The 25,930-nt window shown below is 44.0% G+C and overlaps 1 protein-coding gene across 11 annotated transcripts in view; it reads left to right on the top strand.

Annotated features, from left to right (window-relative positions):
- Positions 1-1,859: 1,859 nt before the first annotated feature.
- SMYD3 (SET and MYND domain containing 3) overlaps positions 1,860-25,930 on the top strand; it is a 551,565-nt gene continuing 527,494 nt past the window's right edge. For all 11 annotated transcript variants that reach the window (XM_084828282.1, XM_084828281.1, XM_084828283.1 and 8 more), the window contains exon 1: positions 1,860-2,091. In XM_084828282.1, the coding sequence (XP_084684408.1) occupies positions 1,943-2,091 (149 nt within the window). In that variant the 5' untranslated portion in view covers positions 1,860-1,942. The remainder of the gene's footprint in view (positions 2,092-25,930) is intronic.

Here is a 25,930-nt window from a genome sequence, read left to right as displayed (position 1 = left end):
GGAGAGTTCTGACAAAATGTGGTCCACTGGAGATGGAAATGGCAACCCACTTCAGTATTCTTGCCAAGAAAACCCCATGGAACGTATCACAAGGCTAAAAGTTACTCATTGCATGTTGTCTAATACTCTAGTCTAGCCACTACACCATACTGACTTTGAGTTGGTGACATTCTGACACCATTCTCATGTGCCTCCTCAAACCTGCATCCACATTAAAATATGCCAAACTTGCATTTCTGCAAAATAAGTGTGTTTTTTCAAAATATAGCTGATTGCCTCAAGTTCCACAGACCCATTGCTCCATGGTAGCCTTAGACAAGAGTTGTTTCAAAGTGATGAAAAAGTCCCCTCTTTTTCCATCCTGATTGTATGGGTAACGTATAAAGCCCCTGCATTCAATTTACAAGGTATTTATAACAAGACACAAGAAGAGGTATGGATATGTATATATTAGCAAATTATTAGGTGTCCTAAGTTGTAGCATAGCAGCTCAATCCATTCTTCGTCAGCATTTCAGATGGGGTGGTTTAATTCAGCAACCCCTTTTCAAAGCAATTTTCAGTAAGGTCTCTTGCTAACGCATCGTCCAAACAGATTTACTCATTAAGATTTCGAAAGTGCTTATTGATCTTCACCAAGAGGTACTCTGTATGGCCAAATCATGCTCAGTGGCCAAAATGAGAGATAATGAGGTGCTGAACTAAGACTGTGATAAACACAGTGGGTAATAGGGCGATAACTTAAGATAGTAGACAGAGCTTAAATGCAATTTAAAAGGTGGAAGGGGTGCAACCCAATCCGGAATACTGACTGCTCAGAACCGGTCTCCACTAATTCGAGGGAACGTTCTTCCCGGTAAAGACCCTCAGGACTGTAGCCTTCCGGGATCTGGCCCCATCACTTCCTGGCACATGGAAGGGGAAGAAATGGAAGCAGTGACAGATTTTACTTTCTTGGGCTCCAAGATCACCGCAGACGGTGACTGTAGCCATGAAATTAAAAGACGCTTGCTCCTTGGGAGGAAAGCTATGGCAAACCTAGACAGCATAGTAAGAAGCAGAGACATCACCTTGCCGACAAAGGTCCGTCTAATCAAAGCTATGGTTTTCCCAGTAGTAATGTATGGCTGTGAGAGCTGGACTATAAGGAAGGCTGAGCGCCGAAGAATTGATGCTTTCGAACTGTGGTGCTGGAGAAGACTCTTACGAGTCCCCTGGACTGCAAGGAGGTCAGATCAGTCCATCCTAAAGGAAATCAACCCTGAGTGCTCATTGGAAGGACAGATAATGAAGCCGAAGCTCCAATATTTTGGCCACCTAATGCGAAGAGAAAACTCCCTGGAAAAGACCCTGATGCTGGGAAAGACTGAAGGCAAAAGGAGAAGGGGACGGCAGAGGAGGAGATGGCTAGATAGCATCACGGATGCAATGAATATGAACTTGAGCACGCTCCGGGAGAGAGCGCAGGACAGGAAGGCCTGGCGTGCTATGGTCCATGGGGTCACGAAGAGTCGGACACGACTGAACAACTGAACAACAACAACAACAACGTATGACTGTGAGAGCTGGACTATAAGGAAGGCCGAGCACCGAAGAATTGATGCTTTCGAACTGCCTTGCCTTCTTGGCTTAAATGTGTTTATTCTGGAACAGGAAGTGCAGCCCGCTCCTACAGGCTTGCAAGACAAAAGGTCAATCGCTCTGAAAAACAACAACAATAGATAAGCCAGCGCAGTCATTGTCGGCCTCGAGGGAGGGCTACGAAATCGTGAACCGGCCGCGAGCTGAGGGGCGACGGGGAACACGCCGAAGGCCGGCCCCTTTGCCCGTAGTAAAGATGGTTCCGGCGGCCGCCAGCGCGGCGTCACGTGGGGCCAGCGGCGGGAAGGGCGCCGGCGGCCTCGCGCTCTCTTTCTGTTTCTCTCCGTTTTGGGGAAGCGGCGATGGAGAAGTTCGCAAGCGCGGGCAAAGGCAACGGCCTGCGCCTCTCGAAGCCGGTGACGCCGGGCGAGTTGCTCTACCGCGCGGAGCCCTTCGCCTACACCGTCACCAAGAAGCGCCTCGGAGGCGTGTGCGAGCGCTGCCTGCGCAGGTATTGGCTGAGCGGAGCCTCCCTTCCTCTTTCTTGCTAGCGCCGCCGCCTTGGCCCCTGGCGCGCCGCCGCCGCCGCCCTCCGTCCCCGGTTGCGAGCCGAGCAGGGCTCGCCTCTTTCGTAGAAGCTGCTCCGTGTTTTTAACTGTTGCGCCGTGTGATATCCCGTGGCGCGAGGCACCGCATGCGACAGCTGCGGATTTATTCAGCAGTGCGCTTTCAGGCGGGGAAAAGGCTTCCCCGGTTTTGTTTCTGCCTGTCGTGTAGTAGCTAAAGGCACAGAAGCCTGGTTTGGGGGTGGGGGGAGTGCAAGCCCCGTGGGGGCAAGGGTAGCTGTTGCTCCACTCTCTGGGTGTCCTTAAGTCAGGTGTTTCAGGTTGTTGTTGTTCAGTCGTTCAGTCGTGTCCGACTCTTCGTGACCCCATGGACCATAGCACGCCAGGCCTTCCTGTCCTGCGCTCTCTCCCGGAGTGTGCTCAAGTCCATATTCATTGCATCGGTGAAGCTATCTAGCCATCTCATCCTCTGCCATCCCCGTCTCCTTTTGCCTTCAATCTTTCCCAGCATCAGGGTTATTTCCAGGGAGTTTTCGCATTAGGTGGCCAAAATAGTTGAGCTTCAGCTTCATTATCTGGCCTTCCAATGAGCACTCAGGGTTGATTTCCTTTAGGATGGACTGATCTGACCTCCTTGCAGTCCAGGGGACTCGTAAGAGTCTTCTCCAGCACCACAGTTCGAAAGCATCAATTCTTCGGCGCTCAGCCTTCCTTATAGTCCAGCTCTCACAGCCATACATTACTACTGGGAAAACCATAGCTTTGATTAGACGGACCTTTGTTGGCAAGGTGATGTCTCTGCTTCTTACTATGCTGTCTAGGTTTGCCATAGCTTTCCTCCCAAGGAGCAAACGTTTTTTAATTTCATGGCTACATTCACCGTCTGCGGTGATCTTGGAGCCCAAGAAAGTTTCAGGTAACTACATTCAAAGCGATAGCATGACTATGGCTGCTGCCTTTCTGATGCTGGAAGCCTTTCATACGCACTGAGGCAGTGTAGAGCCATCTTCCTTTGCAGAGGTTTTCTTATTTTGACCACCATCATCTGTAGCAGCATAGATACTGTGAATTTCTTCACTTGTGATGATGTAAACAATGGGCTTGTTCCTATCATTTGATTATTCAGACAACCAGCCACAAATAATCAAATGCTGAACTGACTCCCTTTGAAAAGAAAAACAAGATTATGTGAGGTGATAAGAAAGTTCTATTGCCAGAGAACTGGTGTTAGAGTACTGGTGGCCCATCCCCATATGCAAGCAGTTATTAGTTGTAAATGGGTTGGGAAAGGTCGTGGCTCAGTGGTAGAGCACATAGTTTGCATGCAGAAGGTCCCAGATTTGATCTCTGACATTTCCAGTGGCGAGAATACTGGGCTAGATCTGACTCAGTATCAGGCAGCTTCCTATGTCCTTATGTTTTTGAAAGTGATTTGCATATATCAAAAATGCAAAGCAGCCTTAATTCTCAATATTTGCTCCCATGTATGAAACAAAAAGAAGACTTCAGTTACTGAGTCAGCTGTCCTACAAGGTCTGTAAGAAAATGAATGACTGAAAATAATGACAATAATTGTAGCATATACACAAAACTATTGGGGTAATGTAGATTCTGAGGGGAAAGCTCATTCACATGTAAGCTGGGGGAGAAATGCCGCATGTTTGTTTGTTTAGCAGCTGTAATTCCAGCTGAAGTTGGCTGGCAGTACCACTACAATATGGTGTGGAGCACAGAGGGAAACGTAGCCTGCCTCTGAAAAAGTATTTGTCCATCTGTGCTCTGCTGAGGTACCCACGACGAGGGAAAGGAATGGGTATATGAACTTGTTGTTGTTTATTCAGTCAGTTGCTTCCGACTCTTCGTGACTTCATGGACCAGCCCACGCCAGAGCTTCCTGTCGGCCGTCGCCACCCCCAGCTCCCCCAAGATCGAGCCCGTCACCTCCAGAATATCATCCATCCACCTTGCCCTTGGTCGGCCCCTCTTCCTTTTGCCTTCCACTTTCCCTAGCATCAGCATCTTCTCCAGGGTATCCTGTCTTCTCATGATGTGGCCAAAGTACTTCAGTTTTGCCTTTAATATCATGTAATATGTATATGAACTACAGTATAGGAAGAGAACAGCTACTCCTAGTAAGTATTCAGAGCAGAATGACATTTGACAGGTATCTCTTGTCAGTTTTGTAGCCAATTGTGTAACCGTGAATTGCTCGTCATTTGAAAGGCATTGTACTCTAGTCACTCAACCACTCTGCTCCCCATTTCAACTATTCAGATAATTTGGCTGCTGATCCCCCCCCAATTTTCCATATTAGCTTTCTTCCCTTTTCTTCCCTTTTCTTCCCATTACTACTTTCATGCTCCCCAATGAGCCTTGCTTAGGCTCCAGTTTATTTACCTTTTCTACAATTGTACCGGTCAACAGACCATTTAGAATTTACAACTGAGTGAGACCAATGGTCAGTCCAGCCCAGAACTGCCTATTCTCGCTGGCAGTGGCTTTCCAGGGTTTTTACTAGAAATGCCCCTATGAAAAGTTAAGCAAGAACTGGCTGTAAGACCATTTATCATAGTTTTGTAACAAACTAGACTTGGAATAGTATCATTATTTAATTGAAGCTTTTGTAGTGGCATATTTCATTTCTTTCAGTCAATCTCCAGTAGATGGCAGCACATGGACACTGAAAAGAGTGTTTTGTTATTTATGTAAGCCTAGTGTATAAAATGAGACCTAATCCTGTAATTCTTAGCAGTGCAAATAGTTACACTGAATGCTATGGTCAGAGAAATACTGACAAAAGTTGTAGGCTTAGGCTGTAAAAGAGAGGCTAGTTATTGGACATAAAGCTGTCTACCACTACATTGGCAGGTGCCAGTTCACATCTGTGCCTGGCCACTTAGTGGAACTGACTTTAAAAACTGAATTTTATAAACAAATGCAAATGTCAAGAAAGGGCTGACTGATTCTAAAATATATTTGTAAGTAGCTGTTTAAAAGATAGATAATAATATGCCTTTTTAAGGATTAAAAACCCTATCAAGGCAGCTTCCAAAATAACATACAAATAACAGTCAACTTAAAACATCAAACTTAAAACATTAGTAAGAGACGTCAATAATAGCAACAACTTCTAAAAACATCTGACCCAGGAAGATAGTAAAAACCAATAAATAAGTACTCCTAAAACCATAGCAGCCCAGTAAGACCCATCTTACAAAAAAGTGAAAGGAAATGCATCATTAAGTCTTTTCTAAAGGCCTGTAATGATTGGGCCTGATATTCCACAGACGTGCTGAGAGTGCTGGCTCTAACCTTTGAAGCCTTAAACAGTTTGGGTCTAAGTTACCTGAAGGATTGCCTTCACCCAGATCAACATGTCTGCACCTTGAGATCAGCAACTGAGACCCTTATCATGTGCTTGCCAGTGGGAAGTAGATTGGCCACCAGGAGGGAGGGGGCTTATTTAAGACTGGAAATAAGCTGGCAGCAAGTAGAACTGAAGTAGAGGTTTCACATGATTTGACCACCTGTTGCACAAATTATGCTTAAGTTCGTTCCTTCTAGGAGGGGTATGCCAATATCCCCTTAGAGACACACAGAACTCTGAGATTCAGTCCAATGCAGTTTTATTTGGCAGGAGACAAACAGCGCTGTTTGGGTGGATTCTCGTGGCTAACGCCACAAAGGAGAACCACACCCTAGATGTTTTTGGTAAAGCTTATATACATTCAGTATAATGATCTCATTAGCTATGCGGGGTGGGCCACATAATATTCATGAACTTCATTAAGCATGCATAGTTGACATGTCTCTACGGCTGACCTGTCCTTGCAAGCTGGGCAGGAAGCGATCTAGCTGGAACTGGTTCTAACCGGCTGCAGGAGTGGCGGCTACTTGAGGGGGGGGGGGGCTCCTCTGACTGTACCCAATATGAAACAGACCGTTACTGTGGGTTTCAACAAGGCAGTTGATAAGACTATCTTCCTCTGAGACTTTCCACTGTAGGAGGCTGCCTCAGATGGCTGCCAGTACTTTAAGATGGTGCCTCTTTGGTTTTGTCAGTCCCCCCTTAAAAGCCTTTCATCGAGCATTAAACACGTTAGTCAGCCATTTCGACTTTGTCATAAAGCAAAAGCATTTTTCTAGGCAGGTGATGGGCTTCATAGATTTATAATATTCTGCCCCTAAAGAAGTTCTGAACACAGTTTGGCTATTTTCTTGACAACAAGATTGCCCCGCTCCCACTACTCCATTGGTAAGTAGTGCTAGGACCCACAGCCACTTCATTTTCGGCGAAAAAGTCCCTTCAGCCCCTCAAGAGCCTGATAGTCCCACACCGTCTCTAAATCTTGCCCTGTGCCTCCCCGAGTGTCCGGGGTCGGGGAGGGCAGAGGGTTGTTGCTTGTGGACTCCGGGTCTCCTTAGGGACAGGATGCAGAGGTCTGGATACTTCTTTATCCTAGTATGATGAGTCCACCTATGCCACCCCAAAAGTTTTATCGCTGTGTGGCTAGTCAGGGCCACAGTATAGAGTCCATCCCACCCGGCAGTCAGGGGCTCCTTTTTCCACTTTTTGACCAGGACTTGGTCTCCGGAGAGGAAAGGGTAGACGGTCTGGTCAAACGGCAAAGACTGGAACTCTGCGGCGTGGTGGTGTAACTGAAACAAAACAGACTGCAAACCAGTAACATCGTCCCACAACATTTGCTTTCCCACTTCCCAAGTGGCTCCCTCGCATTGTCCTGGGGACAGAACTCGGGGTGGCCGCCCAAACATGAGCGCGAAAGGGGACAACTTAATCCCTTTGCAGGGTGTTTTCCAAATTTTAGTTAGGCCGAGGGGGAGGGCCTCAACCCATTTGAGGTGAGTTTCAGCACAGATCTTAACTAAAGTTTCCTTTAGGGTCCTATTCATTTGTTCGACTTGGCCAGAGCTTTGGGGCCACCAGGACGTGTGAAGGTGCCACTGGATCCCTAGAGCCCGGGCGGTTCTCTGAGTAACTTGGGAGACAAAGTAGCTCCCCATATCAGATTCAATGGACTCAGGGTGGGAAAACCGAGGTATTTCATTGAGTAGGGCCTTAGCCACAGCTTGGGCTTGGCAGGTACGGGTTGGGAAACATTCAACCCATCCAGGGAGCTGATCAATAAACACAAGCATATACTTAAAACCTTTACATGGGGGCATCTCAGCAAAGTCAATTTGAAGCCTTTGGAATGGATAGTGAGCCCATGGTCTCTCTCCCATTGGGGTGGGAGGCTATTTCCCTTTGCTGTGCGTTTTTAGGCAAACAGGGCAGTGTATGACTATTCTTTGTGCCTCCGCGTGCATGGCAGGCCCTAGGATGGTGCGTCTAGCTAAATCTACCATGGGTCCAGCTCCCATATGGCCCTGGGTATTGTGCAGGTCTTCCAAGATCTGCCTTAAAATTACTGAAGGGGTGTACACGATTCCATGGGGCAGGACCCACCACCCATCTGGCCCCTTTTGACCTCCGCAGATCTTGGCCTGCGTCTCTTCCTCCTCAGTATATTGGGGCTTTGTTACTGGCGCGGGCTTGGCCAGGCATATCCAGGTCATCCCATCCTCGGCAGCTTCTTTGGCCGTGATGTCAGCTTGGCGATTCCCCCGCTTTTGAGCAGGGTCCTTGGCTCATCCATGTGCATATACATGCACAACTGCTAGTTCCTTCAAGGAGGGCTGTGATCAGACGTCCGTGGGCCGCCTTGTGTCCGGAGGCGGTTATGAAACCTCGCTCTCTTCATAGCTTGCCATGTGCGTGCACTGTTGTAAATACATACTTGGAGTCAGTGTAAATGTTCGCCCGCTTACTGTAGGCCATTTTTAAAGCTTCTGTCATCGTGACCATTTTAGCGGCCTGGGCCGAAAGGTGGGCTGGGAGTTTATATAGCCAGCGGTTTGAGCTGGATACCACAGCTACTCCAGTGTGTTGATGACAGGTCCAGTTTTATGAAAAATGGGCAACGTAGAATTCTTCATTGGGGTCGGGCCAGGGAACATCTCGCAGGTCTGGTCGAGCCAGGATTTCTTCATTGAGGACCTCTAGGCAGTCGTGGGCGGCTCCCTGGCCTGGTTCTGGCACGAGGGTTGCCGGATTCAGAGTTGTGGAGGTTTTGAAGGTGAGCTTTGGGGCAAGCAGAAGGGCGATCTCATAGCGCAAATGCCGGGTGGGGTTGAGGTATTCCCCCCCCCCCGAGCCTAATATCTGGGGAACCCCATGGGGAACAACCACTTCCATGTCTCCTCCTAAGGTTAGCTTTTCTGCCTCTTGAACGAGGAGGGCGCAAGCTGCGACACCTCACAAACAGGCGGGCCATGATTGAGCAACGGGGTCCAGCGCCCTTGAGTAATATCCTACTGGGTGAAGGGAGGGCCGATACTCCTGGCAAAGGACACCTGCTGCCACCCCCCTTCGCTTATGCACAAAGAGGCGGAAGGCCTTGGCAGGATTTGCGATCATCAAGGCCGGGGGAGACATTAGGGACCGTTTAAGCTCTTGAAAGGCTTTTTCCATATCCCTGGTCCAAGCCCAGTTGAGCGCCCCTTCTTTTGTCAAGGATTCATAGAGTGGCTTAGCCTTGCCACCATAGTCTGCAATCCATAAGTGACAGAATTCGGTGAGGCCCAAGAACGCCCGAGCAGGAGCTCGGGGAGGGGTAGTCTTGAATGGCCTGTATTTGGCTATGATCAAGGCGACGCTGGCCCTTTGAAATTTTATAGCCTAAAAAGGTGACTTCAGCTTTTACGAGTTGTGCCTTTTTGCCAGAGACTTTGTACCTGCAGGTGGCCAGCTAATTGAGCAATTCGCGGGTATATTGTTCACAATCTTGCGGGGTCTCAGAGGCGATCAACAGGTCATTACAATACTGTAAGACCTGGCCTTTTTCGAGGCCCCCCTTCCAGGTGGCCAGGTCTCTTTGCAGTTGGGACCCAAAAATCTCAGGAGCACATGTGAGCCCCTCAGGCACTACTGTCCACATTAGCTGGGTCTTGTGGTGGGTGTCAGGGTCTTCCCATTCAAAGACAAACGGGCTGGGCCGTTTCATGGAGGGGTATTGAGAAGAACGCATCCTTCAAGTCTAAGACAGAAAAGCAGGTGCTCTTTGGAGGGATCTCGGTCAGGATCGTGTGGGGGTTCGGCACGACAGGATAGGGAGCTATAATTAATTTGTTGATAAAGTGCAAGTCTTGCACAAGCCTGAAATCTGGGGACCCCAGTTTGGGGACGTTGTATGGGGAAGTTCCTTCACGGAGCCAGCCGCAAGCCTTGAATTTCTCAATGAGGGGTTTTAGGCCTTTCCGGGTAGCCAGTTTCATTGGGTACTGGCAGACCTTGACAGGGCCATGGCCGGGCTTTAGAGTAAAAACAACGGGGGCTGCAGTCTTTGCCCGGGCCCATCCTCCGTTCTCAGCCCAGGCGGAGGGATCTACACCCAGGAATTGTGACCACTCAGGACTCCCCTCAGGAGCCCTGGCCATATAAGTCAACAAGGCCATCTGGTAGTTGGACCCCTGTTGTTTGGGAATTCTAACTTCTATTTGGCCATTGCAAAAGCTTATCTCGGCCTGTAATTTTGTCAAGATGTCTCTTCCCAGGAGGGCTACAGGGCACGTGGGGCTGCAAACGAACTGATGAGTAAGGTGGGTGTCACCAATTTTAGTGAGGAGGGGTCGGGTCTTTTCGAGGCGGGTTGTACGATCCTCAACGCCCTGGATCTGTGCACTTCCCCCTGAGCCCCCCGGAGCCCTTGCAAAGGGGACGAGGCTAAGCGTAGCCCCAGTGTCAATTAAGGCATGCATGGTCTGGCCCCCTACTTCAATTTTTGCTACAGGGTCCAGGTGTGCTCGTTGTTGAGCCAAGAGGGGGTACCAGGCACCTTGACGCCCCTATTTTGAGTGATTTTCAGCATAGAACAGGGGAGCTGGGGGGGCCGGTGTCTGTGCAAGACCAGCGGGCGCACCATTAGCCTGGTTCTGGGGACATTTGTTCTTCCAATGGCTGTGCTGTTTGCAGTGGGCGCACTGGTTCCTGTCTAAACGGAGGCCCGTATTTCTATTACTCTCGCCGCGCCCTGGTCTGCTGCGCAAGGACCCTCCCCGTCCCCCGCGGCCCCTTCCTTGGCATCCAGGATCTTCACCCCGGATGGCCGTTGGAAGGAGCCTGGCCCCCTCGACTTTCTCTTTTTCTTCCCGCCTATCATAGACTTTCATAGCAATCTCAATAAGCTCTTCAATGCCCTTACCCATTACTCCTTCTACCTTTTGCAATTTTCTTCTAATGTCATCATATGACTGGCCGACAAATAGGGACACCAGAACCCGTCGATTGTCGGGGTTCTCAGGATCCAGATCAGTATACTTCCGACACACCTCACACAACCTTTCATAGAATCCCACTGGGGATTCTTCTTTTATCTGTTTTATTTCATATAGTTTGGATAAGTTGACTGTCTTTCTAATACACTTCCTCATTCCCTTTGCAAGCAGATTAGCATAGCTGGCGTGCTGCTTGCGCTCTGCATCAGTCCCGTGTAACCACCCGTGTAACCACCTGGGGTTGGTGTCAGGGATGGCCTTGGCTCTGCTAATCTTATCTTCGTCCTCGCCCTGTGCTTGAGCCGTCTCAAAAACACATTCCCTTGCTTTTGTTTTTACTAGTCTACGCTCCTCAGCTGTCAATAGGGTGCGCATGACAATCTGCAGACAATCTGCTTATAGGCCCAAATATGACAGGTTGTTGTAGTTTGGATTCCGCAACTAATAACGACGAGTTTAGTCATGTTTCCTCTGTAGTTACAAATAACACATACAAAGTCAGAGCATGTTGCATCTCAGATTGATAGATAGCCCAAAGCATGCCATAATGGCTCCATTCTATATCATAGAACAAGACTATATCTTTCAAGATGTGTTCATTTATATGAAATCAATATAGCCTGTTATATTAAAGGGTGCCAAATTGAGGGTGGCTTAGGATTTCATATGGACCATGACAAGTATGGGGCTGCCCCAACCCGTCATTGGCTCAACACTTGTAGCTGGACACATGCTTGATCTGGTTTTCTTGACCCAACAGGAGGATGGTGATCTGAAAGAGGGGAATTAACAACTATCCCCTTGTTACGGTCAGATCATTTCCTGTTGAGGTTTAGACTCTTGGCAGCCTTTCTCATCTGCAAGGCTGGGGGACCTATTAAAATGGACCTACAAAATATAGGTCCTGATCTAAGTAAAATGTTGTCTGAAAAGGAAGTATTAATATCAGCTGTAAGTCAGTGTACACTTATACACTTTTCTGTGTGTTTGGTGAAATATTGGCCCTGTAAGTAGGCTAGCTGTTTCTTTGGAAATTACTGCCTCCCAGCTGCAACAGGTGGTGGTGATAAACTGTGAGGATAACCAAATAACCAGAGCTAGCATGTTAGTTCAGGGCTGTATTTGTGGCAAAGACAGTCAATCTTATTACTTGTTATAGCTTATTATTATGTTCCAAATCGGGACTACAGCCAAGATTGAGTTTCACCTGATCCTTCAATAATCCACCTAATAGACCAAGGAAATTGCCAGGTAAGCATGGGGGATGGGGACAGCACAGATCATGCAGGAGAAGGTCAGAGCTGGCCTGACTTACTGCTGAAGGACAAAATTAGCTCACGGTGAAGGCATGGTGCATGGCAGATTGTCAAATGTTTGATGATATAGCTGCTTTTTGGCTAATAGCTGTCAATTCAAACAGTTTGTATATTGCATGTAGATTGTTTGTGAGCTCCCATGAAAGCCTTTATTTCCTTGGCAGTCATTTTGATTGAATTACCCTAAGTATTTGCTGTGGATAATCCCGTTTTATGTCTTGATAAGCCAATGCTTCTTAAATTAAAATTTTAATGAAACACACAGAAGACTGCTGATGTGTTAAGAATTGCAAGGAAGTCTCCTTGCTTTGGACACACTAATACGTTCACTGGTAATTTCTTTTGAGCACTTTAAAAAAATGGTGTGTAATGTACTAACAAGACAATATTGTAAGAGGTAATATATGTAGGTTTTGTTTTTGGCTGTTAAAAGATCAACTTGGGGTCTGAGAAAATAGTGATATATTGACAATTTTCAAATATTCTAACGGGATGTCAGAAATAAGAAGCAAAGCAATTATTCACTATATCCAGTCTCTTAGGACAGGTAATAAAATTATGGCTTTAAATAACAGGAAGGTTTAAACTAAATATTTAAATTAGACATTAGTAACCCCATCCTATTGTTAAGAGCTGTTCAGCAATGAACAGCTATTTAGGGGAGATTACAGAGCTACTTTCCTTATAAGTAGGCAGATTAGTTGAAGAGGCATCTGCTAAAATACTTGGTCTTTTGGAGGAGACTAGATGGCCTACCTGATCCCTTTCCCACTAGTAAATACTGGACAATTTGAACAGGGCAATCTTATACATGTCAACGCAGCAGTATGACCCATTTAGTTCATTCGAACTTACTCCCTGGTAAGTGTGTATAGGATTGCAGCCATAATCAGTTTTTAAAAGGTTATTATTATATAAGCATTTCTTGCATATTTATCTAAAAATGTATTTCTCCTGGCTAAATATCGAGGGTGATGTTTCAGCTAATGCTGAATTTTTCTATTAGTGATAAAATACTTACGAACCTTAAGAGAGGGGCTGAACAACTGTGTAATTGCAGAGTAATTATAGGGTCAGTGGGGTAAGAAAGCATCCCTGTCAATATGTAATATGGTCCTTACCCAATTCACTTCCAAACATTCTGTCATGCTGTAGCATGTCCCATAAATAGAACCCAGTGCAGTACTATGCAAATAGGCATTAGCTGGGTTCTTAAGGTCTCAGAGTTTGGAGAGAATAGAGAGACTGCATCCTGGAAGACTGCAACTTGCAATAAGTGGATGGTTGCCACTTGCTGATATGTGGAATAAGAAGCTGAATTTGGGGACAGTATTGCAGTGATGAGCCACAGAAAAGTGCCTTGAGCACTATGGGATACACAGAACTTCTACATGTTCTATGATTCTACACGAAGTTGCCAAGTCTACTGTATGTCAATATACAGAAGTAGGTTCTTATCCAGTGCCCATATTCTCCCAGTAAGTCATTTTCTCTGAGTAAAGGCTTAAATGGTTGCCCATGTGGAACAACTCTCCTCCAGGGTAATTAATTTTTTCATTTCTACTTTTTTGCCCTCCTACAAAATTATAAATTATAGCTGCCTGTACACGCACCTTATTACTCATGTAAATGCGGGTGCTGATAGTGGGTTTATTTAATACTCAGTCAGGCATGCATTTACTTTTAATTATAAAAATAACTGGTAGTGTGTTTTCATTAGACAGTGTGTTTTAATTAGAGAGTTATAGACATTCATTCTTAATTGTAGTAGTAAGGGTTGCATTTTCCAGTCACAAGTGAACAGCAATTTGGTACCAATTTTAAAATCAGGATTTTTCCAGCATTTTAAGTGTTGTTCTGTTTTCTGTCCCAAATGTAGAAAACACCTATTTTATTTTCCAGATATAGAATAACCTGTGCTGAGTATGTCCCTGCACACCTTTTGCTATAAATGCAATGAAATAGCCTGCTAGATGTCTGTTGCATTCAGACTTCAATAAACGGGTTTCAATTTACTGTAGCCACAAATTGTAATTAACGCATGATACAGTTTCTCAGAATATTTATTTCTAAGACAGTATCTAACCTGATTTAATGTCTTCAGGGAGCAATCCTATGCATGTTCCAACAGAAAAAGTTCTACAACTCCCACTGGCTAAGGAATGGTGGGAATTGTAGGACTTTTTTTGTCTAAACTTGCATAGGATTACACCCTAAGTAATATACTAAATTGTATTTTCCTTTCCTCAGCGTGTGAGGGGCAAGCCATTTATTTATTTTCATGCACTGTCTTGCTGGTAAATGATCTGGAAATCTGTCCTGATTGGAATCAGACCAAACTAGGAGCTGAGGGTTGTGACAGGCTACAACTATCTTAGGTAAGGTAGCCAGAGCAGAAGTCTGGCATCATATAGTCAGAGTCTATACTGACTTGGATTCCTGCATTGAGCAGGGGGTTGGACTTGATGGCCTTGTAGACCCCTTCCAACCCTACTATTCTGTGATTCTATGACTCCGTCTTTAGTTAAGTGAACTCATGATGTGTTGTCAGAAGCCACATATTAGCATAAAGGAAGAGAATATAGACAATAGCAAATTGGTGTACCATACAGCATAGGCTTCTGGAGTTTTTAATAGTTGTAAAGAGGGAAAATCACAATAGGTGTAACGATATAATACTCTTCCAGAAGATGTAATGATGGCCAACCAACTTGGATGGCTTTAAAAGAGGGTTAGACAAATACATGGAGGATAAAGCTCTCAATGGCTACTGGTCATAATGGATATATATTCTCTCCAGTATCAGAGGCAAGTATGCCTTTGTATATCAGTTGCTGGAGAACTCGAGTGGGAGGGTCCCACAGGCAGCTGGTTGGCCACTGTGTGAACAGAATGCTGGACTAAATGTACCCTTGGTCTGATCTAGCATGGCTCTTCTTATGTTCTGCTATATTTCACCTAAATTTTGGGTTCAGCAGAGTCAGGTGGGAAAGCCTTTTTTGTGGATTATAACACTCCAGTTTGCAAGCAAGAGATTGAATATCTGAATACTCCTCAACAGATAAATATTCCTTCCCCTTTGTTTGTTTGTTCAGTCGTTAAGTCGTGTCCGACTCTTCGTGACCCCATGGACCATAGCACGCCAGGCCTTCCTGTCCTACAAATAGAAAACTAACATGTTGCATAGAAGGATTCATTTTGTCTCTCCTTAACATGCTATTTTGTGGTATATGGTCAGGGAGTTATTTTCATGCACTTTGAATTAAGAAGGAGGGCTTACACAGTGCTGGTATATTTTCCACACAACTTTCATAACTTTTCACCCTAGAAAGTATTAAACGCTGTCCGCACCTCCATTGTCTGCAAACTGTGATCTAAGAACACATATATTCCACTCCCCTTGATACACAAATTCACTCATTGTTCCCTCCACCCCAGCAACTCTTCTCAAAAACAGGTGTTCTGCCCCCTATAACTCTCCTCCCATTCTTGTTATAGGCAAGCTATTGCTTATTCTTTTTCCCGTCCCTGAGTAATTTGTTTCAAGGTATAACCAAAGCTCAGCCCAGAGGCCTATTTTTAATACCAGGGATGAATCCTGGAATATAGAGAGAAAAGTACTTCTGAACATATGCAGAGTGCCTTTCCCTTTGCATTGAATCACAGCAATGTCTTGCTTCACCATACAGTTAGAATTCAGGGGTATGTTGCTTCTGCATGAGATTTTCTGTATAAGTAAGGTCTGCTCCTTCCCCAGTCATTTGTCCACGTGAAGAAAAATTCCACTCCTGGTTTTCTCCCCATCCTCTTTATTTCAGCAGCCAAAAAGATGCCTTTTTAAAAACTTAACACAATGGAAGACATACTTTTCAAAACATTTAATCTTGATAGTTTATCAATACATTGATATGAATAAAGCTGATTAAAGCACTTCCCTTACAGTAACGCCTCCTGTTTTCTCCTTCAGATTTTTGTTCTGCAACCAGCAGTGTACTTGGGGGTAGCAGTGAGAGCAATCCAATTGTAAAAGCATCTAATTTCCATGTAACAAGCTTTGGGGAAGAATGTTCAGAGGGCAAAATCAGCAAATGCACGTAAAAGCATACATTTCCCCCCTTTCTTTGTCTGAAACCATATTACTACAATTGATGTGAAAATTATAGTGTTTGGAAACACCATTACTTTGTGGGTTTCAAAAATATGGAACTATCCGTACAACGCTGCTCAGCAATTGAGTTATTGAGTTGTGATGCCTGTGCTAGGGTCTAGATGCCATAGGCGTATGTGGTGCAAAGTAAGAAAGAAAGTCAAAGAAAAGAGTAAGGTAGAGAGGCTCAGAAACTTCATCTAGTGCAGAATAAGCCCTCCCTAGTGTTGGTGGGGGCAATGTGATTCGATCATATAACACCTGTACTGCACCAACTGCACTGGTTACCAGTGTCTTTCCAAGCCCAATTTAAAGTGCTGGTTTTGATCTTCAAAATCTTAAACTGTTTGGGACCAAATTACTTGAAGGACCACCTTCACTCATGCCTGCCTGCCTGCACTTTAAGATCGGCAAGAGAGGCCCTCCTCATTTGCCCACCTGTGAGAGACATTAAGTGGGTGACCACATGAGGGAGGACTTTTTCCTCAGTGGCCACATCTCTGGAATAAGTTGCCATCAGGGGTCTGCCAGGTCCTATCATTGCAGGCTTTTAAAAAGGCCCTGCAAACTATTTTACTTTGGCCTTTCCCTGATATGTTTGTTTTTGTTGCTGTTTTTATCTCTGTCTTTACATTGTTTTATTGTTTGTACTATTTTTATTGTGTGTTGATTGCTTTTTAAGACCATATCAGTTTTTATTATGTGTTTTATGTTGGTACGCTGCCTTGGGAGGGTTTCTGCCCTGAAAGGTGGACCAGAAATTATGATGATGATGATAATAATAATTTATGGCCTGGTTCTGGGATACTTGAGGGACAGCTTAGCCTACCTTTAGACATTTTAGTGTGTGTGTGTTTATATCAGGTACAGGACCTCTTTCAGTCTGAGGGCCAAATTCCATTTCAGAGAAACTCTTGGGGGCTGCATTACAGTGGTGGGTAGGACAACGGCAAAAAAGATAGGGCCAAAAAACAAAAATACCAGCATATTGTGGCTTAAAGCTCTTACTGCCAGGAACTAAGTCTTTGGAGAAGCATTGCAACCTTTTAGAATGGTGAAAAAACTGCACAAAAGCCAGGAAACCACCAATCAATGGTTGGGGGAAAGAGGGCAAGGGAGGGGGCACAGCTTTCTGGGGACCCTCAGTGGGCTGGCTTTGACCCTGGGCCTGAGTTCTGCATTCCTGAGATATATATTTGATTTTCTGCTTTAAGAACTTATTTGAGTTGGAAATCAGATTATAAGTGCTCAAAAAATAAATATTAGTGGTGAATGAAGTGTTCATAATGAGTTCTAGTACTCTATCTAGCGAGTACCCCTCTGAGTCACTTTGTGTAAGCCTTGTGTAAGGCTACACAAGAATATTAATACTTAATAACCTCCCATCCATTTTCCTAATCAAGTATACGAGTGTTACTCTTATTACAGAATGAATCCAAGCACTCATGACAATAAAACTGCTGACAGGTCTGGTGTGTCCCATACTTTTCCACCATAGCAGTTGTGGTATGTATGCTGTGACAGCAATGCTCTTAGGAGCGACACTGTCTCAGTGCAGTTAATATTTTTAAAGGGAAAGAAGGAGACTGTACCCCACATCTTTTAGTTGGAGAGACTTGGCTGGCTTTTTCTGCCCATTAAAAAGAAGTAATCCAGATTTGTTCTACATGAGAGCCTGCTGAGATTGATTCCGATCTCTGGGGGCTTTTCAATGGGACTCCTGCAACTGGATCTGGCTTTGTACTGAAACAACGGGCTAGTTTGTCTGTAACAATAAGCCAGAATTCTTTAAAATTCTGTAGAATTTTGGCTTATCGGGAATGAGCAAGTGTTCTGGCGCATGCTGATAGATTGTTCCCGCTTGGTTTTTCCTGTTGACTGGAGCAACTGAACTAACCATGGACTCTCTGCCTGTGATTTGTTTAGTGTGAAGTCTGAACCAGGAACATGGGCTTATTCGTCTCCTAACATGCTGGATTCATAAGCCAAGGAATTCTAAAGAATTCTAGCTTATCATAAGTGAATTGGGCCAATGCTTTTCTTCTTTTTTGAAAACTCCTAAATGTTCCAGTGTTTTTTTTTAGAATTCTCAAACTATAATGAGTGCTAAAATGCAAAGTTGACACCTGAATATAAGAATGTATATTTTTGGCTTATAATAATCCTCACAGTAACCCTGTTGTGAGGGTAAATGTGTGTATAGGCAGGACAACTTCTTCCATTTTCCGCAAAAAGTGTTCTTTGAAAGTAGATCTGTGGGACGTGCTCTTGGTTTGCAGAATTGCAGTATGGCTAACAAGCCATGGTGGCTTGTTTACACCATCATGCATGCTGGATTTCCCTAATTGCCCTTGCTGGTGCAGCTTGCCTTGTCGTCCAAACCTAGGCAGCATAGCTTGTTTGAGAGTGCAGCAAACCCCAAATAATCTATGGGCTGTTGCTGGGTTACTTGTTACCCGCAAACAAGCCATGCTGCCTGGATTTGGATGATGTGGTGAGCCGCACAAGTGAGGGTAATTAGGGAAAATCCAACTGGCACATAACCACCATGTGCAGCAGGGTTAACAAGCTACCATTGCTTGTTAACCCTCACTGTGATTGGTTGTATCTGGAAGCCTTTAGGACTGGGCTTGATCTCACGGAAACCTTCTGAAACACTAAAGTCCTGCGACCGTATGCATTTTTTTCCAGCTTGGAAAACTAGACTTTGTATAGGCCCTATCCCATTATAAGTGGCATTGTGTATGAAGGGCCAAAAGGATGTGAATAGCTGAAAAAGAAGAATCTGGGGCGTTATCTTCAGGTTGACTCCCATGAATTATAGGTGCTCTAAGCCATCTGAGCCATGCAGTGGAATCCTATGTATGTGTACTTAGAAGTAAGCCCCACTGAATTGGGTGGGACTTATTCCCAGGTAAGTTGAGTATAAGATTGGTGCATTAGTCTTTGAAAGGTGAATCATTTGTCTTGATACGAAGTAACATATGAAGGATTCATATGTACATGTAGAATAATCAACATCCCTGTACTAACACCATGATAATCAGATGGTACTCTGTAATATTTTGGTCTTGATTTCTATATATCATTTTATTAATTTCTTTGGAATACATTTTGTTTCATGCATCTGCATCTGATGACTGCTTTTCAAGCCCAGAATGTTTGGTTGAATGAAAATATGCACAAACTACAGACAACAGTAATCTGATCAAGTGATTTGTATGCTTGTAAGAAGAAATATGTATTTAATAGAAAAATACTTTGCCAGCTGTTATCTTTTCAAGAGCACTGAACTTCTGATAGAGTTCTCTCTTAACTTTTGCCAATTCAGTGGCATTTTCTGTTAAAAGAGGCTCTTTTTTATTTAACAGTTTACACATATATACTAGCTTGATGAGAATGGTAGATTGTATCAAAAACATGTTAATAAGATTTTAAAATATAAAAACTTTTATTAATCTCATCAGTGATACTTCCAGTTCTTCAGGTTATTTTATCCAACAAGATAAACAAAAAGGAACAAAACATTGAAAGCAATTCTCCTCCTCCAACGAAGTCAACAGGGGTTAGACTAGTGGTGTAAGGAGCACCCTAGCTGCCTCTTGCAGTCCCCACCAATAGCCAACTCAGGACACAGACAACGAGGATTCTTTCCAAGGCTTTATTCCTTTATGACTCTTACAGATACTAATCACTAGCGACTAAGCAAGGAACTACACTGGGGATAGATAGCAGAGTAGCCTAAGCTCCAGGTAAGGCAGTTGGTCCCCATTTGAAGGAGAACAACGGGAAGACCCTGAACTTATGGGCTATGGAGAGATCCTCCCTCTTTCCCTTGGGTCCTCGGGACGCGACCATTGTTTGAGCGCCAAACGAGCGGAGCGCCTCCTTTCGGCGCCCTCCATCTGTGGTCGCTCCCTGCATCTGTGCCGAGCGTCCAGCAAGCCCCCCTCCAGCACTCTCTCATTGTCAGGGTCACTATCTATCCCAGGAATGCTGGCAGGAGGAATCTCTGTGCTTCTGAGAGATGAGCGAGCTCCTCTCCCACAGATTGCTGTTCTTCCTCAGAATCAGAACTGCTCTGGGGCTCTATGGGCTCAGTTTCCACCCTGACAAGTGGCAGGTAGCTTAAGGCTGTGAGCCAAAAGTGGTCCATGGATGACAACTTCTTGGTCCACGACTCTATTCTAGCAGGTAAAGAAGCCTTGCTTTTTACAAGAAGTTGTATAAAAATAAATTTTTTACAAATTGCCAGCATGGAGAGGCCTGTCCAGATCAGTACTCTAGTGTAGGGGATGGGGGGCTTTAACCTTTTGTCCTCCCCCCTACTGTGGTCCTGATCCAACTCGCAACAGTTGTACCTGGAATTTGCATTGCCCAAAAAGTTTAGGAGTTTTGTAAAGGAAAAATTAGTTATAAAAAATAAATCATGTCCATCATCCTTGGTAAATGCAAATAGGAAATTATAACTGACACTTCAAAGGTCACCCATTCCTATATTTAAAATAAAAACACACTTCACATTTAAAACTTCATCAAATATTGTTTTGATTCACTTTACCAATAATTTAATTGTAATCTTCTAGAAGTCTGGTTCATCATAACATTAGCAAAATGCACTGCAAATTCATTTTTAAAATGTAGGTCTATTTGAACACTAGAATAAAGATTATCTATAAAATCAGAATCTATGTTTGTGATTGGGGGCATTGATGCAAGGATCTCTTATAATAGAATTTGCAGGGACAAAGACAATTAAGTTTCGACAGAGGTCATACAGGCTGGTTGTTAAATATATAACTTAGTTCAACAGAGCATAACAGAAGCTAATATCTTTCACTTATTTATTGCTGATTGCATGATTCATTTTACAGTGGTTTCCATTACCATTTCTTGTGTTTGTTAAACTTGTGCAATCCTGTACCTGTTTACCTAGGAGTAAACTGCACTGAACTCCATAGGATTTACTTCTAAGTAAACATGTCTAGGTTTGTGCTGTAAAACATCTCTAATTTTCAAGGTGATGTGAAGTTCATAATGAGTTCTTCAAAAGAAGAACTGTGGAATTTCTGTGCTTCTCTTTGGATCATAAAATGGACAAATCATATGGTTTACCCTTGAGTGTACAATTTTCTTCCAGAAATGGCCAGATCAGGTTCCCAATCTGATTTGTGACCCTAGCATGAGGGAAAATAACTCCAACTGGAGTGAAGGGAGGCCCTTTCTCCATTTATTAAAAAACTCACTTTTAAAAATGACATTTATATGCCACTTGCTAACACAAATGATCAGGGCAGCTTACAATAAAAGACAACTGGTCCCATGCAATTTACAGGTGTGGAGGCCCTAATCTGTCTGGAACCACAGTAGGGGGAAAGGGTTAAAGCTTCCCTACCCTCCATACCATGTTTGAGATAATTTCCCCACCCCCTTGCATTGGCTATTTCTGAAAGAAAAACTGTGCACTCGAGGGCAAACCTCGTGATTAATGTCATGTGTAGTTTAGCCCTCTGAGATGAACAAGCGGCATGCATTTCATTACCATATGCCTCCTGAAAATATATGTTAAAACCATTTGTTTATTTTGGAATCTGTTCTTCATTTTACTATTATTGCTTATCTTGATGACTAAATACATGGAAGAAAAATGGTAATGTCAATTTTCATAGCATTAATGGAATAAAATACAGAAATTACAGTTCTAAGGCCTTTTCAGCCCTTGAATAAACATTCCATCACAATGCACAGGTAATATGTATTTTCTTTGTTCAATGCTCTGCGTGAAAATATACCAAAAACCATTACTTGACTGTGCCAGGTATAGGCAAAGACAGTGTTTCAGAAATATTAACATTAATTGAATTTGAACCTAAAATATACACAAGAAAACTTGTTGCCTTATCTTTTCCATTTTTGGCTACCACTGGGACTCCACTCCTCCTGTCTAAGGATTGTTAAAATATGTGAAAAGGGAAGTCCCATGCACACATAGTTTGCCCAATTTTCAGATTTTCGTTTTTGGCTGCCACTGCAATACCTCCTCTTTTAATTGGAGGCTTATTCATGTGTGAAGATAGAATTAAACTTCCACAGCTCATCTTTCTGCCTTATGTGTGTGCTATGTCCAATACATGTGTGTGTATTTTGAGAATGCTAGAGAAAACTGTCGTTCAAAGTGCCTTGAATGTGTGTCAGAAAATTGCTGTTTCTTTCAGAAACGCTCATGTGAATGTAAAAACAATGAGGGAACATCCACACTAATCTTTAATCCAGACTTGCATTCTTTTGTTCACTCGCTTTTTATAGGGAGGTCAGATGACGACATTACCAACTTGTGGGATATCACTGTTTCTCCCAGCATTTCTTTCATCTTTTGTCAGGCCAATCTGACGTTTGAAAGAATGGAACAGCAGAGCAATGACTTCAGGTGTAGATCATTCTTGGCACTACTCTTCTGTGTGTGTGTGTGTGTGTGTGTGTGTGTGTTAAGCTCCTTCTGCTTCTGCTTAGCTGCTGCTGCTGTCCTTGCTGCTGAGGAAATTGGGCAGCGATCCTAGTTCAATGTGTGTGTCGATGTTAAAGGTGCTTTCCTCCTTCCTGTTTTGGAAAGCAGTGGCTGGGTTGCTGGTAGCTGGGGACCCTTTGGCGATTCTGGGTGTGCGTTCTCTCTGGAGGTCTTTGGGCCCTTTGGGCCCTTTAGTTAGAAGCCCTTTGTTCCTCCCAGGAACTCTCCCTCTGTGTCAGGGTGGAAACTGAGCTGATAGAACCCCAGAGCAGTTCTGATTCTGAGGAGGATCAGCAATCCATGGGAGAGGAGCCAGCTCATCCCTCACAGGCACAGCAGCTGGCAGAGATTCCTCCTGACGGCATTCCTGAGATAGATAGTGACCCTGGTAGTGAGAGAGTGTGGGAGCGGGGCTTGCTAGACACTCGACGCAGACGCAAGGAGCGCCAAGCGATGGAGGGTGCAGAAAGGAGGCGGAGTGCCCGTTTGGCGTGCAAGCAACGGCTGCGTCCCGTGGACCCAAGGGAAAGAGGGAGGATTTCTCCCTAGCCCATAAGTTCAGGGTCTTCAAGTGATTCTCCTTCAAACGGGGACCAACTGCCTACCCAGAGCATAGGCTACTCTGCTGTTCATTGCTTCGTTGCTGGTGATTAGCATCTGAAGGAATCATAAGTTGTAAAAGGATTAAAGCCTTGAAAAGAATCCTTTCGTCTGTGTCTTGAGTTGGCTATTGGAGTGTACCGAAAGAGGCTGCTAGGGCGCTCCTGACACTCTGCAGCTTCTTTACAGCCTCTTACACTGTGCCACTTGAAACCAGAATATCTACATGGGAAGCAGCCCAGCCTGCCTCTCCTTCCTGTGTGAGAGAAGCAGATTGACCCCTACCCCTCATTCTATTTGCAACAGCACAACTGAGAAAAGAGAGCTCTTGGCACACTTTGCAGGGAGAAGTTCCTATTACATTGAGCTGGAATTACTCCTGAGGAAAAATTCATAAGCTTTTGCTGTAAGGCTTCAATTTTGCCTTGGCTGTGGGGATGGGATGCAGCATTACATTAAATGCCAGGTAGAATGACAATTATAATTGTGCTTTCAGCCGATTGTGGAAGAGCAATGTTTTAGCAATAGGAAATGGCTGTAGTGTGGATCCTCTCAAAGAGTCTTGTATATCCTTCCAGAAGTTGTTATACTATGTGTATTGTGTGTTCTAATGCTATTCAGCATATAGCTATTAAAAATTAAACAGAAACGGTCTGAAAGCCACTTGATAGCCTATTTTAGAAAACTTCTCTTCTGAGAACAGCAAAAAGGTTTGAGAATTACAAACATGGTTTTCTCATACTATCTGGATGTGAAAGTTGAATGACTTGTTCTTTTGTGAAATCTTTCCCTAGTTGTATATGATTTATAAGTGAGGTAAAATGACAAATACCTTGCTGTAAACACTACTTTGGGCTGAAAGTCTAGGAATGTATGTTAGGTGCTCCAAGTTCTTATCTGATATTTCCCTTAACATGAGCACTTCTGGTGGTAGAAGGCAGAATGCCTCCATTCACATGTAATGTTTCTGCTCATTTAGGACAGCCTTCCTGAACCTGGTGCCCTCCAGATATGTTGGGCTGCAATTCCCATCATTCCTCATGATGGAAGTTATAGTCTAATACATCTGGAGTGCACCAGGTTGGAAAAGGCTGCTTCCGGAAGATCAAGAGTACCTCTGGCTCACATGCGCCCTCTTCCCCTATCCCTCGTGTTCCAATTCGATTAATGTTGTTAGCTCAAGAATGGCATCAAAATATCATCATCATAATCATCATCATCAGTATCTACACAGTAGTAAGTGCAATCATTGTCAAGCTTCCCAGTCCAATTGTCTTGCCTGATCTAACTATAAATGTGTTAAAACATTTTGGAAAACTTTCCTTATATTTAATGAGTTATTCCCACTTATAGTTGCTGGAAGACATGTGGAAAAATCTTTACTTTAATTCTAAGACTGGTGTTTTTTGACATTGGGCAGGCTTTCTTACCATTTCTGACTGGTATAAAAATGTTTGGCTAACATTTGATTTGGATACTATTTGATTGCTCTATGACTTGGTGCTTGGAGACAGTGGGGTTGAGTCATGTTGAAGGGAGAAGTATATTTGCTGCTGCTGGAGGCCAGAATCTATATTAGAGTTCATAAATACATTAATCTGCTTTGTATGTAATCTTCATAAATGTTACTGTCAGTTCTTTGACTGGTTTATGTGTGGCTAATTCTTAAGGGAAAGCAGTGTCATCCATTTTATTTAGAGCAGGCTGATAGCAAAGCAATTATCAGTAAGTCATTTGGTTATGAAGATTATTTCGTAAGCCAAGGAACTAGAAACAAGCATACTGTAACAGATTGTGAAAGGGAACTATTCAGAGTGACCACCAAGTCATTACAGATGTACAGTGGAGCATCTGTGCAGCCTTCAGGCAGTCATTTATATACATTAGTAAAGCCATCGGTCTCAGTTTCATTTTTTTCTTGGTGGTACGCTAGCACAAAGATTTTCCATGCCAAGTGTTATTAAAATATATTTTGTGCATCTGTCCACAAGGAGTCTAATTAAATAGCAAAAATATAATGTGTATGTATTTTTGCTGTTCAGCAGCAAGGTCAGTGTATGCATTTCTAAGGCAATTCGTTCACTGAATTTCAAATAGCATTTTGTTCTTTGTTCCTCCTTTCAAAATAATTTCTGTTTTCCCTAGCTACAAAGGAGTTCATGTATATGCTCTTTCTGTTGCCCTTGCTTCCTTCATACATCCCCCCCTCTGTTGTTTGTTCCTGTATAAAAAATTACACTCTAAGTTCCTGTCTTTCCTTTTTGCTGTGCACATTTTATGATGGCCATCAATGTTTGGAGCTTTGCTCCACAACAGGCAAATGTGGTGGTGGATGCTGACAGAGTGCTGTTGTTTGGGGGCTGTCTGGACTGTGGCACCCCAGATCTGCGTCCAGTGGTCTGGCCCTAGTGGCCACACTGGATCAGTTATTGGTGCAAAGTGTTAGATAAAGTTATATTTATTCCACCCTTCAGTTTCCTGTGACGTTTTATAACGTGTGCAGCAGTAAATATTCCATGGTGTTAGAAGAGGAAGTAAATTGCCAACCGTGAAGCAAAATATGGGCCAGCTAAAACCTCCAGAAAGTTGGTCCTTGAAGAAAATTTCACTTAGAGGGGGAAAAGGTAGAAATAAGGGTTTGAGTTGTACAGTGTTGCAAGTGGAGCAGATAAGAAAGATATGGTAGGTGAAGAAGCCAGAGAGGTATAGGGCAGTATCTGATACAGTTGCTGTGCTTCTGTTGGTTTCATTGCACTCACAGGAGCCACTGCTTGTGCAACAGGAATTAGTGCTTCTAACTGTAATCCAGTAAATTACTGGAAACGCTCATTTCTGGAATGGGGCAGGTCAGTGGAGTTCCCTTCTGCAGGTTCCATGTT

This window comes from Heloderma suspectum, chromosome 1 (assembly GCF_057233095.1).
Source record: "Heloderma suspectum isolate Gila_16-S chromosome 1, 16-S_ref, whole genome shotgun sequence".
Taxonomy (NCBI): Eukaryota; Metazoa; Chordata; class Lepidosauria; order Squamata; family Helodermatidae; genus Heloderma; species Heloderma suspectum.
This window is presented reverse-complemented; position numbering and strand designations above follow the sequence as displayed.